The following is a 15,259-nucleotide window of genomic DNA, read 5'->3' on the forward strand; positions in this document are numbered from 1 at the left end:
GTGAGTGTTGTCCCCAGAAACCTTTTCTGTACAGCTCGAGAGGTGCAGGAAGGAGAGAACTCTCGGGGTCCTGTTTGATTTGAAGCACGTGCAATGGCAGCCCTTTGCAGTGAGCTCTCCCTTTGGTACCATGACCCAAACCCCTGTCCTTGGAGCTGGGTACTTTCACAGCCACATCAGGCTGCTCCACACAAACCAAACAATCCTTATGGAGGATGAGTTTAGGGACCAAATATATTCATGTGTGGAATTACGGCTTCCATCAAAAATTTAGAAGAAATGAACATGATGATGTAGAGCTGCATCAAGGCAGTTTTGACTGTGTTTTGTCACCAGTGCGTTTGTTCAATGGTTTTAATCATTCAGTGAGGAAGTATTTTATAATCCAACACCAGAAGGGTGCTTTCCTAAGAAGTTGTGGTGGGTTAACCCTGGCTGGATGCCAGGTGCCCACCAAAGCCAGTCTATAACCCCCCCTCCTCAGCTGGACCAGAGAGAGAAAATATAACAAAAGGCTCAACAGGGAGAGATCACTTACCACTTACCGTCATGGGCAAAACAGACTCGACTCGGGGAAGGATTAATTTATTGCAAATCAAATCAGGGTAGGATAATAAGAAATAAAACCAAGATCTTTAAACATCTTCCCCTAACCCCTTCCTTCTTCTCAGACTTAATTTTACTCCTGATTTTCTTTACCTCCTCCCCCACAGTGGTGAATAATATGTTATCCCAGAGGTGCTACCACCGTTGCTGACGGGCTCGGCCTTGGCCAGCCATGGGTCTGTCTTGGAGCTGGCTGACATTGGCTCTGTCAGACATGGGGGAAGCTTCTAGTAGCTTCTCACAGAAGCCACCCCTGTAGCCCCCTGCTACCAAAACCTTGCCATGCAAACCCAATACAGAAGTCACAAGGTTACTGGTGTCTCTGTTAAGCCAAACACCAGCAACTGCTGCTCTGTTGTGTTGTGGAAGTGCTTATATTTCTTCCACTGCTTTCCCCAGACCACAGTGAGTTGAAGACTAAAGTCCAGCTGCGAGCCAGAGATAACGTCCGAGTGTTGATCTGCATTGAATCGCTGTGCCACCGATACACGTGAGTTACTGCGGTGCTGTCTTGGCAATTATTTTTCTCAGATGGGCCAATGTTTCAACCAACTGTGGAAATCAGGTTCACCAACAGTGAATTTTATATGATAAATGCTTGTAGAATGTTTCTGAAGAGAGTGATGCCATCTGGCCCTTAGGTTTTATGTGTGTGTTTTATTCTGATTTTTAACCTTTCAGTGCTAATTACTCTAAATAGCTAAATATTGCATATGTTGAGAGAATTGTGAATGAAGTCAGCGGAAACTGGAGGCAGCTAAAGATGCTGAATGCTCAGCTAACACCATAAGCATACAGAGTGAGAGAACGTATTGGGTTTGCAGAGGAACATTTTAATTTTGTGCCAGAGTTTGTTAGTCAATTTTTATAATTTCAGCTGCATCCTGAATGGATCACAGCATCTCACTCTTGTTGCCATGGAAGTGTTGGAGTGATGAGGAGAATGAGTAGGTGGAAAATAGAGGCAAATGGGTCCTGAGACAGAAAGTGCAGGGCTTGTATACAGGTATATGATACCTTCTCACAGCTGCCTTGTGGAGCTTGCTCAGAGAACCATGCTGAATTGTTCTTTGCCAGGATCCATTAGCAACACTCTGCTAAAGAAACACTTTTGTTAGGCCGTGGCAACCTTGTGTGTTGCTGCTTATGCCATGGGCCATGGCATCACCGTACTGTTGGCTGCTCCGCTTGCTGTGCCTCTGTCATCCTCCCAGCTTCAGCATGTAGATGCCCTGTGTCTCGGAGAAGGCCAGCTGGCTCGGGAGAGATTTGGCAAGGTTCGCTTGGAGGAAGGGGCTGGGGAGCCCCTGGGCTGGGCTGAGTTGCACCCAGCAGAGGGCAATGCTGCTTGCACAGAGTGGCCACTGCCTCCACTTATGGCTCAGCCCTTGTCCCAGGAGGAAAAATATCTGTACAGCGCTGTGCAGATTTGCTCTGCCCTGCCCGCAGCTCTTCCAGTGCAGCTGTAGCAACACCCTTGCAATAGCACCACTGAAATATGTCCATAAAACCACTCCACAGGTGCAACTTAAAACCCACAAAACCATAAATTTGCTGCTGGACTGGCTGCTTCAGCCCTTACCTTTCCTGCTTCATGAGTCAGAGTGCTGCAAATAGGACTGACCTCTCCACAGGCATTTCAATTTAGAGGCTTTATTGGCGGGTGAATTTGACATGAAACCTTGTGTAATAAATAAACCTCTCTTAGGTTTCATTGGCCTGTGGGAAAGACATGATTGGTATCTGAGTACTCATTAGTAACTAGGGTAAGAGGGAGCTGTGTGCCACTGACCTGATGGGAAGTCAAGGAGCTTGCTGACTGGAGCAACTGGCACCTCCTTGGCCTTGTAGACTGTTTTATAACAGTCTTTTATGATTGCAGCACTTAAAGTGAGGCAGTGACAGACTGTCTGCAGTCACAATGTCAGCAGAAGTGGGGTGTAACTTCTTGTCCTTTGAAGGAATGCCTTATATTCTGATAAGCTGCAGAACTTATGGGACATTTAATTTCTGGCACTTGTGAGAATTCCTTTAGATCATGCTAAGAATGGACCTCAGCCTGATCTTGAAATCTGCGATGCATGTGGACAACGAGTGATTTTGAGACAGCCCAGGCCTTTAATCAGAGGGGTGGAACAGGTATGAGTAGGGCAGTATGTTACTGTCCTTTTAACAAGTAGCGCTCTCAAACTGCCTTTGCACAGTGCAGATCCCTATTCCTGTCCTTTACTCTGCATAGCAAAGACCAGTCAGATTCAAGGAATCAAATTTTTATCTATCTTCAGTATTGGTGCTTTTTTCTTTTCACCTACAACAATCTCCACTTATCTTAGCAATTTCATCAAGAGGAGGATTCATGTCCCTAGCCCTTGAATTCCTTGTGAACAGGGACTGCAAGTTCCACAGAATCTTTTTCTAGGTGCTTTTGGGATGTGGAAAGATATTCCCTGTTGGGATGTGGAAAAATATTGTCAGTTGGTGGTGTTGACTTGATGTTATTTCAATAAAGATTTGAGTGTATGAGTGGGTGAGACTTATGAAGCCCTGTAAGGATTTAAATTGATCCTGCAGATCTCCAAGAGTGAAAAGCTGTTCTCCCATCCTGATCGCCACTCTACAGTGTCCTCAGTTACAGAATCATACAGAAAATATAAATCCCACTTAAACCATTTTGCAAAATAAATGAAAGTTACAGTGGTGAGTTTTTCTTCCTAAGGATTCCACAAGCTCCCAACTGATTTAAGGCATCTGAGAGAGAACAAAGTGTTTTTCTTCTGGAAGGCTCACTTCTGTCTCCAAGGACAGTGTCTGTCTGTGTCTCTTTCTCTTTGCTGTCTATTTAGACAACCTTACAGTGATATTACTAAAGAATGAATGTTGGTCTCTGATTGCTTTCAACATGACTTTAGTCTTGCTTCCCTGTCCTCGTAAATGCAAGCACAAGCGTTACCTGAATAGGAAGCTTCCTTGTGGGCCACAGAAGCTACCCTGCCTTCCTCATTGCAGGGCTTTTGAGCTGAAAGCTCCTAGAAAACTATTCTGGTTCTAGCTGGGATGTATAAACAACCTCTGTCACATACAGCCCAGGCAGGTTTATTGGGATGTTTTGAGATTAACTTGCTATCTGAAGAATTTATAGCTACATTCTCCAAAGAACAGTAACAGTAGAAACATTTTTTTTTCTTAGACAGAACTGACCCAGATGCTAATTGTTTAGATAAAGCTCTCTGATGTCTGACTCTGAGTTTTCATCAGTTGTCCAGGGTCACAATTTATGCTTGGTTGTGCTGTGAGGCTGCCCTGAGTTGAGTGAGTTGGGCAGCAGTGGGAGCAAAGCAGAATCAGTACTGGCTCTGAGAGGCATCTCTCATATGGTGGGTGAGAGTGTGACTGGTCCGTGGCGTGGAAGGAAAGTGGGTGGAGGGATGGGAACCTGTCTGGACAGACATTCTGCTGGCACAGGCTGAGCTGCTACCCGTGCTTGTGGAATTTCCTGGGGATGGCAGCGTACACAGTCATTCATTTGAGGGAGCTGAAAGAGCCCCGAGGGCTTTCGGCAGAGAGAGATGGAAACTCAGAGGCAAGGAGACAGTTGGAGTGGAAGAGATTAATGGTGGGAAGTTCCCACCCAAGTTAGGCTTTTGGCAGGGTATGACACACAGACTGAGCTCTTCAATCAAGGTGGTGCCAAGTGGCTTCCTCTCTCTGGGCCAAATTGCCCCTACCTTTTATGTGTATTATTTCCTTGCAAGGGGGCTGGAAACAGCACGTTTGCACTTGTTGGGTTTCGTCACCACCACTTCATGGAAAAAAGGGAGGAAAGGGGTTGGTTTTCTCGGGAAAGCAACTAGGTCTGCTACCACAGCCTAGGCAGATTGCAGAAGAACCAGCCACGCATGGAGCTCTGTGCTTTCATATTGCTTTGGAACTGAGCTTACATGGGTTGTTCTGATTGTTGACATCTCGGGCACCTCCTTCCACCCTGAATCCTGTACAAAGGAGCCAAGTTAGAGTTCTGTAAACAGAGGATGCCACAGAGAGCAGCTCTCCTACATCTTGCTACTGCAAGGAATATGATGTCTATTACAACATAATATTAGAACAATGCCTGAGGGGTGATCTGGACCTCTCCCTTGAATTTTAACTGAAGGACAATGTTGGGGTTTTTTTTGGTTTGTAATTGAGCCCTGATCCAAAACAGCTTGCAGCTGCAGAGTATGTTCTTTCTTGCATTGTTAAGGTGAAACAGGCCTTTCATACCTCGAAAATGAACGAACTGCTGTTGGCAGAATGCATAGAGCTAGCTCTTTGCAGAGTAACATGAGTGTAAACTAGTGTGGTGGTCAACAAACTGGGATAACTGGTATGTAGATAAATCTAAAGGGCGTATTTAGCACGTGTTCAAGGGTGGCAGGAAGAGACTACAGGACCATGAGAAAGGCCTCTGTGAGAGAAGGTGGCTCCCAGTTCCTGCCTCTACTTGAGATTCGCATTCACAATCCCGTATGCTCTGTAGGTTTTCCGTCGGACGCTATGGTGAGGACAAGGTTGTCCTGTTCTCTTTCCAAGGCAGCTGATTACTGCTAGAATGAAGTCAACAGGCCACCTGCTTAGTACCGACGGGCACTAGAACCACCAGGCCCTATTTCTGGGGAGGTCATGAGATTCTCGTCATTCCACATAAAACTGTTGTGGCTGCCTCAGGTGTTTAACCTGTTTATTTTTCTTTTGCTACTGTTTAGGTCTTTGGAAGTCATCGCTGGTCTGGAAAGTAACAGCAAAATCTTCACTATCTATGTACATGGCCTACTGCAGCTGCAGGTGAGCCCGTGCAGACTGGAATCACTGCACCAGTTTGCTTGGCAAGCTGTGGAGTTATTTACTGGCAAGGCTGAAATCTTACCAGGAGGTGGGGAAGTTTTTGTTAACCTTCTTTCTAAGGTTAATGAAGTTAAATGCCTTACCTGGGGTGACTAGAGAAGATCTGTGGCAGGAGCAGGAGTGAAAACCAGACTTGTCTTGCACGTTCTGATCTTAAGCCGCAGAAATAATCTTCCCTCTAAGAAATGACAGTCAATATTTTTTTTCTCAAATCTCCCCTTGCATTGTCAAGATGGCAATTGTATTTCCCATTTCGTAGAAGGGAATCTGAAGCACAGATGGCCACTTGACTAATCACCCAAAAAGATGCTAGTGCAGTAAGGACCTAGTTAAGCAATAAACTCATAGCACAGTTTCACTACAGAAAATTTCTTCCACCAAGTCAAAGCTGGAGTGCTGCAGTAAAAGTGTTTGGTCAGATTCTGTTCCCAGGAGCCGCAGAAAAGGAGAGGAAGCTTCTGTGCTTAGTTCATGGTAGAAATGCTTTTTTTTTTCCCCTCCTTTTGCACTGGGATGAAGTGTGAGATGTTTTCCTTTCCCTCTTGTTCTCTCTGCAGGCTGGCCAGTACACCTCCATATTCGTGGACAACAGTGCTGGAGCTCCCATCACCATTCAGAATGGATCAGATTTCATGGGCATGTTAATGGGTGCGTAACATCACCTGCAGCAGTGTAGCAGGGAAAGACATGAATTAGAGCCTTGCAGTGTATATTTGACAGAAGAAACCTTTATTTTGACTCTTGAAGACTGCTTCCTGTAACTGTCGGCATCTTTCTAAACAAGCAAAGAGCCTTTCCCTTTACATGTAAATCAGCTTGCTTTCAGAGACTACTGATTTTCAAGGTCCACACCAGTTCATTCATCATAAAAAAATATACTTTTATAATTCAGAAACAAATTCTGTACTATTTAATTTGTGCTTCACCAGATGCTAACTGAACAATACACTGAGATTTGGAAATTGTTACATTATAACTTTATTTTGCAGTAGCACTTGTAATCAGCATGTCTTTTGGGATTGATTGTGGGGTGTTTGAGTTTTGTAAATGAAGGATTGAGAAGGAAAGTAAAATAGTAACTATATTCTCTGTGTTGTGGAGGAAGGAGACAAGGATTTGCCAGCAAAACTGCTTTTTTTTGTACAATTGTAAATGGTATAGGCCCTCTCTCATGTTCAGAATTGGATGTATTTGACAAGAACTATGTTGAATTCTCAGACAATGCCTGCCTCACAGTTGGGAATCCAAGGTCTGAACTCTTTAATTGTGGTTCTTCATATCTAAGTATTTCCTTGATCTTATTGATGAAGCTGAATACCTCACTGCCTGTGCAGTTTTGTTTTTATGAAAAGGTAAGGCCAATGGCACCAGTTCTGGCGTGAGCTCCCTTACTTGTGTTCTTATGTTTTAGTAAGATTACACGCGTGGTTTTGGACTGCATCATATAAAGAGCATCCTCTGAGGTGCCATATAATCCTTTGTAAATGTGTCAAATGCATGACACTGGGTGTCAGAAGGCTGGCAAAGACAGTGAGGATAGACGCCTCAGATCAGATGTGTCACATGTTTGGTGCTTGTTGAACTGCAGTGAAATAATGGAAGAAAACAGGGGCAAGGCTTACTGCTGTCAGGTTGCCAGGGTCCTGGGGAGTCTATCGGAGCTCTCCTTGGAGACTGAAAGTGCTGTCAAAGACCATCCAGTGAATGTTTTCTGGTTTTCTACAAATCTCTGCAAATGTAAGCATGTGAGATTGAGCCCCAAAGCAGCTTTGCATATAGCTCCAGGCTATAAACTCATTTTAACAAAATAAAAGGGTGTTGACATATCATGGTGTTAAGGTGTTGCCCAAGAGGCGATAACATCCTTGTGATTAGAAAACCCCCACACTCATCTAATGTACCCCTGTAGCTTTCCCTTTCAACTGGCCCTTCTATTGATTCACCTTAGCTGAGGAAATAATTGTATAACAGTATCATAAATAGATGATAGCAAGGCCCAAAATGGAGTCCAAGATACTTGTTCTTGAATGTTTGCAGTGTGTAGGAGATATCCCTTGCATAGTGTTGCAGTTTTTGATCAACTACGCTATCTTCGTGCAACAAAAGCAGAGACTGCTGGGGACAGCAGAAGGCATGGAAAAAAATGTCATTTTTCTGGGTTTCTGGGTCCGTTGTTCAGGTTGATATATGATGCTTCTACAAGCTCTGCTAACACTGCTGTTGAGTTGGTGGTGTGCAGAGATGTCTTATTTCAAGAGCTGTGGAAATATCTGCTGCAAAACAGGCATGGCTGAAACTTTTTCATCTCTGTTATAAATACCTTGAGACAGATCTTTAAGGGTACTAAATAGTATTTTTTCCATATTAAAGTGATACTTATTGGAGGAGGAAGGAGAGGGTACGGAGAATAATAAAGTAGTGCTGTTACACAAGTAAACACAGGTAAATTTGAATTTCTGGTCAATGGAATGCATTTTTTTTAACTGGACCTGTGTGACTATCTAAAATATAGCAGCTATCAGTGTTTATGTATTCATTCTTACTCCACAGTACATGCCAGAATTCCTATGGATTTATTTTTTGTAGAACATTTTGGGGAGAATGTACTTTTAAGCATAAACTGGGTGCTCCGCTGGCAGAGGGGAGTCCACAGCTATTGGCAGGTACAGCAAGTAGCAAGAGTGCTCATCCCTGGAGCTTCAGAAAGCAGGTAACACACGAGTAGCACTGAACCCTATCAATAAAGATTGGCTGTTTACACTGGGCTTTGATGGAGTAAGTGTAATCGGGGCAAGTGGCCTGTATCCTGGCATGTATTACTATACTGTACTTTGTGAATATTTGTAATAAATTGGGCTGTTTCATGCATGACTTCCAGCAACATAATCAAAGTGTTGTGACATTCAGCATATGTTGTTATATCTGTAGGTTTTTTGAACCAAGTCTCACTGTTCTTGGTAAATCAGAGTTAAAATATTTATTTTGTTGTAGAACTAAAAATGTTTTTCAGACTTTGTTTTGGGATTTGTGACTGGTTTTTTTTTTTTCCCCTTCCTTGCTGTGCTTTACTCTCATGGTCGTCCTAGTAGGAGATGAATTGTTCTGCCTTTATACCCGTTCTCCCTTATTTATGTAAGGAGTGCTGTCCTGCCAGGCGGTTCCCCAGAGTGCTAGAAGCTGTCTTAAACGTGTAGTCAGACAGTCCTGAGGAACACGCAGCCTAAATGGTGAAGGCTTCAACCTCCCTCGCTTTACTTCTCTCCTTGGAGAGGAGTAAGCCTCCACCTCTGGTGCCTGGAAGCCACGTGCCTCTGCTCTAGCCAGCAGAGAGAGCTGCTGTCAGACTCGGCACTGGGGAAAGAAGCCAAGTGAGCAGAGGACACAAACATTGTGGCTCTTGATGTGTCCTGAGCTCATTATCACCGCTGGAAAGTTCGTGGGGTTTTTGTTCAGCTTTTCTTATCCTCAGGATAGAGGGTTGTCCCTTAAGGAGCTTTCCTATGCATCACCCAGGTCTTTTTGCCAAAAGACTTTATTTTTCTTCAAGTCCTTTAGCTCTGAATGCCACCAGGCTGCAGTTCTCTTGTACCCTGGGCCTTCAGCCAGCAGTCAGGGCGAGCATGAGATTGTCCGTCCAGCACTAAGATGGGGCAGAAGGGGTTGAAACAGCCAAGGCTCAAGCTGAGACTGGGCCTCCCAGTGCTGAGGTGCAAGTGTACAAAACTCATGACTAACATGGACACGAGCCGCCTGGCTGGGCTGTGCCCAGGACAAAGCCTCTGTCAGGCTTCCGTGCTGTTTGGAGCGAGGAGATTAATGGTGTGCGAAGCAAAGTTTCAGTGCTCCTCTGTAGTCATAAAATTTATAGTCCAAGAAAATTTAAGAACTTAGGAGGACTGAGTTCAGTATGAAGAAGTTGTTTATAACAAAATAAACCTCATGTGCTTGAGCTTATGGTTTAATGGCCAAGTGTGTTAATCCCACCCAGTGGCAATGGTTATTTGTGGCATGCAAGGGGAGAAATCTAAGAGGCACAAATTAAATTGCTGGGGCTTTTTTCTGGGTCCTTCCAGCATGCTTAGGGCACTATCTGTACAAGCTGAGGCAGGAGGATATGATGGGGCCACCTCGCTGCTGAATAGGAAACAAACAGTTGCTGCATTTTTTTTTTTCTTTAAAATTTCTAAGAAGTTTAGGGCTTCAGGGAGATTGGAGGTGAGGAAAAGTACATGTCTTCTGCATGGAACAAGCTTCCTACCCTCATCTTTTGAGTTCTTCACAGAAACGTTTGCCACAATCACCTTCAAAAAGTTTCGAACATTAGTAACTTGTACTTGCAGACATAGTTTTGTCCAGGTTCAGGAGCACTTTCAAAAAGGTTATTGTGGCACCCCACACAGATCAGTTAATATTTACTAAAACTTTGCTGCCTTCACCATGCCCTTGCTCACTTCTCTTCCTCCCAGCCCCTTCCTCTGCAAAGGCCTCACTCCATCTTTGCAACAATCTACACCGAGCTTTTTGCAGTTCAGATTCAGACAAAACTAATGCAAAACACCATGGTTCTGTTAGGGTTAATTTTCTGTGCAGATCTCTCTCAAATAAGGGAAATATGTTCATGATCCTGAGTTTTGAGATCTCTCACATGAATTTTTCTTACCTGAGAGCTGCTTACTTCTAAGATACTGACACTGAATTTGATGCTCCAGTCCCACATGACTCTCTGGGCTCAATATTCTCCTCGTATACTGCGCTGCTCTGGTTGCTACACTTCCCCCTCACAGGGGCTGCTCTGTAAATAGATTACTTTGCTGTTTAGCTTATGTTTCAGGAACAATAAACCAAGCCAGCCTGGGATGAGCATTGACTGCTAATTTCAATGTCTATAAAAGTGATTATCTTCACTCGTAATTCCTTGCTCTAAACAGTCCAGCTATAAGTTTCCAGCTTCAAGCTCAAGTTACTTGCTGAGTGAGATGGTAAATGTCATAACCTGGTGCTTCTGGAACACGCCTCTGCCCTTGTCTCACAGGTCTAGGCTAGGTCGTCTTGCTAGCAGGATTTTTAGCTCTGTCTATGTTGGGTGCCCTCCCAAAGCATGCAGATAACTGTGGTGTATGAGCCTGATGGAGAGCCCACTGAGGCTGGTGGAAAAATCTGTCCAAAATGCCAGCGATTCACCCCAGAGTGTAGGTATTTGGCCTAGTTCAGGGCTTAACTCCAAAATTACCTTTCAGTTGAGTTCCTGCTGGCATGGCTGCTATAAATTTTGTCCTATGAGCTGTATTGACAGCAGATTGCTGGGTTGTCCTGATCCTGCTACTTTTCTCTACTCCCATGTTTACCACCATGCTAGCTGGCTCAGTAGGACACAGTGCAGTGCTGGATCAGCCATTCACAGATGGAAGCTGCAGTGAATTCTTTCTATTTAACTCACACAGTGCCTCAAAGTAGCTCTTGGACAGGCTGAGTTCAAGTTAGGAGCTGAGCAAAGGTACCTCCACAATGCCAGGGCTGTCCAGTTTGCACCCTTGCTCTCTCCGCTAACTGCTTCAGACAAATAAAAACAATCTTCCAGGCTCTGAGATTCCAGTTGCAGGCCCTCTGTGAATATTTTCCCTGGCTGGGAGCTGACAGGTTATGAGGTTTTAAGTTCTATTCAAATTTCACGTTTTGTAAATGATTTCGATGCCACGCTCCAGGCTGACTCCAGGGGTATTTATGTTGGATTAGCAGCAGATTGCCTGCCTTTCCTCACTCCATAGAAGAGAGCCCAGCACATGTAAACTCCCCTTGAAGGGTGGGCTAAATGATGAGTTTGTCATATAAAATTCTTGTTATAAATAGGCGCAGGTTATAAATCAGTCCTGAGAACAATGATGAAATCAGAGGGACCCTTCTGAAGCGTCTTCTCGGAGAGAAGCCTGCAAACAGAAGTGAGCAACAGAATGTCAGTTAAATGCCTAGTCTTCAAGGAAAACTCAAGGGTAATATGAAAACCATTCTGAATTGGTGGCTGTAGTAAAAAAAGCAGAAAATTGGCCCTATATAGGCATTAAGACTATACGATATTTAGAAATTAATACCCCATAGTTTGGCATGATAACTACTGTGATAGAGCTCCTTAACAGCAGACTCCAAGGAGCTGAATCTGTTAAGGTTTCACAGAAAGTTAGGGAGGTGGTGACCCCTTAAAAATAGAGCTAAGTACCAAGAAGACTTCGAGTCTTTATTGGTTTGTGTCCTGGCTCACATCTATGAAAAGAAAAGTGTCAAACTCTCATTGATTACAGAGCTGATTCTCACTCAGCAACTTTATTTAAAGCTCAGGTTAGGCTGGTATTGATGAAGACATCAGGGATTCAGGTGTAACCAGTTTCCTGCAGAATAGCTCATTTCCTGCAGAGCTTCTAGGACTCGGTATTCCCCTGATAACCAGGTAGGATTTGTAATAATAGTGTTGATGAGCAGATATTGGATCCCTGTGGAGTGGAGGAGTTGCATCTGCTGGTTAGTTATGTAATCCTACTGTTTGTTTGATGTTTAGGAGGAAAAAAGCATTTCTTTGTTACTACTTAGATGACCTCTATCTCCAGGCTTAGAAAAGGCTTTTATTTCCTCTGTGGAAAGCAGTTCTGGTTTAAAAGTCTCTAGGCTCCCAGGTAGTCCTGAGAATAGACAGGTCAGGCCGTAAGAGTTGGAAATGCCTCCTTCCTTCTGGCTCTTTGGAAAGGGTGAAGTGTCTAGGAGAGCTGCTGGCCTACGCTTTATGATCTCACATTCTTAACAGTGGAAATGTTTTAGCTTCCTTTATCCTGAAACACAAGATGGGAAAGATGGTCTGCCAGCTGGGGCAACAATCTTATGCCTTTGTTCCTGAGGCTGTAATATTCCAGAATAACCGACCTAGCTATTAATGTAACTTTGGTTCAGGTTGGGGCTGATTTTGTTGCATCTTGCAGGGGCTCAGTGTGCAGGGACCAAACACGTGCCCTTTTATTAGGTCTTACATTGAAATTCCAAACCTGAACCCTGCTGTTGAGGCACCTGAGCTGGGTTGACCTCCAGCATAGACTCAGCTAAGAGGTGTCCACAGACACAGGGTCCTGGGCTGCTTCCTGGCCCTGCTTCTCCAGAGACCCCCTTGTGCCAGGGGCGTGTCTGTGGGCAGGGTGTTCCTGTGCTGTGCTTTAAGGTGACTTATTTTTCTGTAAAGTGAGATTGGACGTAATGAGACCTGTCTTGCTGTAGTTGGCGTGAGGTAGGTTGTGTGCAGGCCTGGGTCTGGGTGAGGAGGGGGAAGGCAGCCAGGAGCAGAGGGCTGAGGGATGTGTGCTGGAGGGGAGCTTGGCACCCTGGTTTGAGGAAAGGACTGGAATTAATATGGAACAGTGAACACAGCCCACCTGGCTGCCCTGTGCCGTCACTCTACGACACCACAAACTTACCATAAAGCTTGTCAAGTCCTCTGAACTCCCTGCAGCCACTGGCAGGTGCAGGTTGGCTGAAGACATGCAGCCTGCTCCCCCTGGTGACAAAGGGAGGGGTTCCAGAAATCCTCAGACCTGCCCTGTGCTTTTAGGCTCTCACATCCCTGTTCGATCCACAGCGGGGCTGAAGCAGATGTGCGTAACGACAAAACCGTACCCATGTAACAAACAGCTTTCTCATACATACAGTTCAACTTCTCTGCACAGATCCCTGGTTCTGTAATTGCCTAGACAAAGAAATCGGCTCAGAGGGGGTGGGGATGGAAGAAGCAGTTGTGAAATGTCTGTTGTGGCTTTTTCTTGGTTGTGGGGTTGGTTAATCGATTCATATGGAGGCTCCAAATGGAGATAAGGAGGGAAGTATCAGCTCTAAAATTACGCAGCACTGAACGGGAGCGCACAGCTCTGCATGGCAGTGACAGCTCGGTGAGGATGGACCATTGCAGACTCTAGATTTATACAGGTGCTTCTGTGCGGCTGGCTCTGCAGAATGTCCCCTTCCTGTGCTGAGTTTCAAGACAGCTCGGGTGTCCCCACATGCAGTGCTAGCATGCTTGGAAATGTTTTCTCTACTGTTAGGACTTTTGAGAAATGTTTGACATACTCTGATGCAAAACCAAGAGAGAAACCCAGTATCACATGGAGAACAACATTTTGTGTTTCCATAAAATCGTCCTACAGGTTTTGTGGATTTTGAAGTTAGGATCTTAAACCTCATTTGAGGCACTTGCTTCTTCATTAGATCCGCTCTGTACTTTGGTTCTTTACTGCAGCTTGGGTTTTTTGGCCAAGAAAGTGTTGTGTTTGGTGTTTGTTTGGCATAAACATTGTTTGCATGTTTGTTTTTTCACTGGTTTCGGTGTTTGTTTCTTTTTCTGTCTGCTGTTTGCTCCCACTCTAGCTGTGGCTAGTTTGCAGAGCACTGAAAGAGCAGATACAGTTTTCACAGCTCTCCGGGAAGGAGGCTCAGCCATGATGCTTTCTTGTGAAAGTGGCCCTGGTTGATGGGGTGGAGACATGAGGGCATTTGGAGCTTCTATCTGGCAGGAGGACATTGGATAAGACTTTGTTGTCTTGCTCTGTTTAAGGAATGCTCCTCTACACCGTATGCTTTTTCAGAGCTTGTTTTCCTGCAGGAGCTGTGAGAAGAGGTGTTAAGGACAGGCTGGCGTGGGGAGCTGGATCAGTGCTGGGTCCGTGGGGGGCAGAAAAACAAAGTGCTCAGAATTCGTGGCAGAAAAGGAGCAGGGCTGCATTCTGGGTATTCCTGTTGTCCTCACTTAGGCACTCCTGGCTTATTTATAAATGCCTGACAACCTTTCCTAGTCTTTTTCTTTAGGAAAAACGCGGGGGATCTCTTAATTGATACACACTGGTAAGACTGGGAGCATCCATCCCTCCCTCCACTGAGCTTCCAGCCTGCAGCTCCTGCAGGTAGGCAGAGGCAGCCCGTTTCCTTAATCTCAAGGTTTAAAGGTAGGCACAAAGTTCTTGGCAGGACTGGCTGCCATACTAATTAGCTGAGATGCTTGCGTGGACAGGAAACCAGGTTTCAGTAGATGGGAGAATATTCTTCAGTGTAGCTCTAGTTGCGAGGGGGGGGAAAAAAAAAGCTTTAAGGACAATTTTCAGCCGCTTTAAATTAGCTCAGCTATCTCAGGTGTCTCCTTTGACAGGGTACTGAATGTTTGCTTTGTGTGTGTGTGTTATACTTGGAATCTAATAAGACTTTACAGGATGATGAAGTTTGAGGTTTGTTTGTTTGTTTTTGTTTTGGTTTTGTTTCAAGCAAAGTTCTCAAGGGCTGTTGTAATTATCAAACCCTCTTTTTCCCAGCAAAGGGTGCTGGGAGTTGCCAGTAATCTATAAAACAGGAATGACAGGCAGTCTGGGGGAAATGATCTCAAACAGTATAAATATCTCCAACCAGGTTTTGGTTTTAAAGTTTTATGAAGTGATAGAGATTCTGGGGATGTTTTTATAAGAGGCTGGACAGTGAGGAACAGGGCAGCTCACATGGGCAGCTGTGTTGCTGCCCTTGGGGTTGAAGCCTGGAACTGTTTGAGACTATGGCTGTTGTATCCTGAGGGGACACATATTTGCCTGTGGTAGTAAATAGTCTGGGATCAAATAAGTCTCAGGGCAAAAGAATGGAAAACCTGGGTTCTGTTTCCAGCACTCCCATTGACCTGCGTGTTGACCCTGGGCAAGTTCCCTCATTCTTTCTGTGTCTTGCCCAGTTCAGCCCCCAGCTCTTCAGGAAAGGCTCTTTGGTGGGTTCC

General features: G+C 44.8%; 1 protein-coding gene across 10 annotated transcripts in view; it reads left to right on the forward strand.

Moving 5' to 3' along the window:
* Positions 1 to 15,259, forward strand: part of C1QTNF12 (C1q and TNF related 12) — an 81,681-nt gene that overhangs the window by 23,130 nt on the left and 43,292 nt on the right. For all 10 annotated transcript variants that reach the window (XM_074893317.1, XM_074893319.1, XM_074893320.1 and 7 more), the window contains 3 exons: positions 1,006 to 1,096; positions 5,349 to 5,427; positions 6,045 to 6,135. In XM_074893317.1, coding sequence (XP_074749418.1) covers positions 1,006 to 1,096; positions 5,349 to 5,427; positions 6,045 to 6,135 — 261 coding nt within the window. The remainder of the gene's footprint in view (positions 1 to 1,005; positions 1,097 to 5,348; positions 5,428 to 6,044; positions 6,136 to 15,259) is intronic.

The sequence above is a fragment of the Strix uralensis genome, chromosome 23 (assembly GCF_047716275.1).
Source record: "Strix uralensis isolate ZFMK-TIS-50842 chromosome 23, bStrUra1, whole genome shotgun sequence".
NCBI classification, from domain to species: Eukaryota; Metazoa; Chordata; class Aves; order Strigiformes; family Strigidae; genus Strix; species Strix uralensis.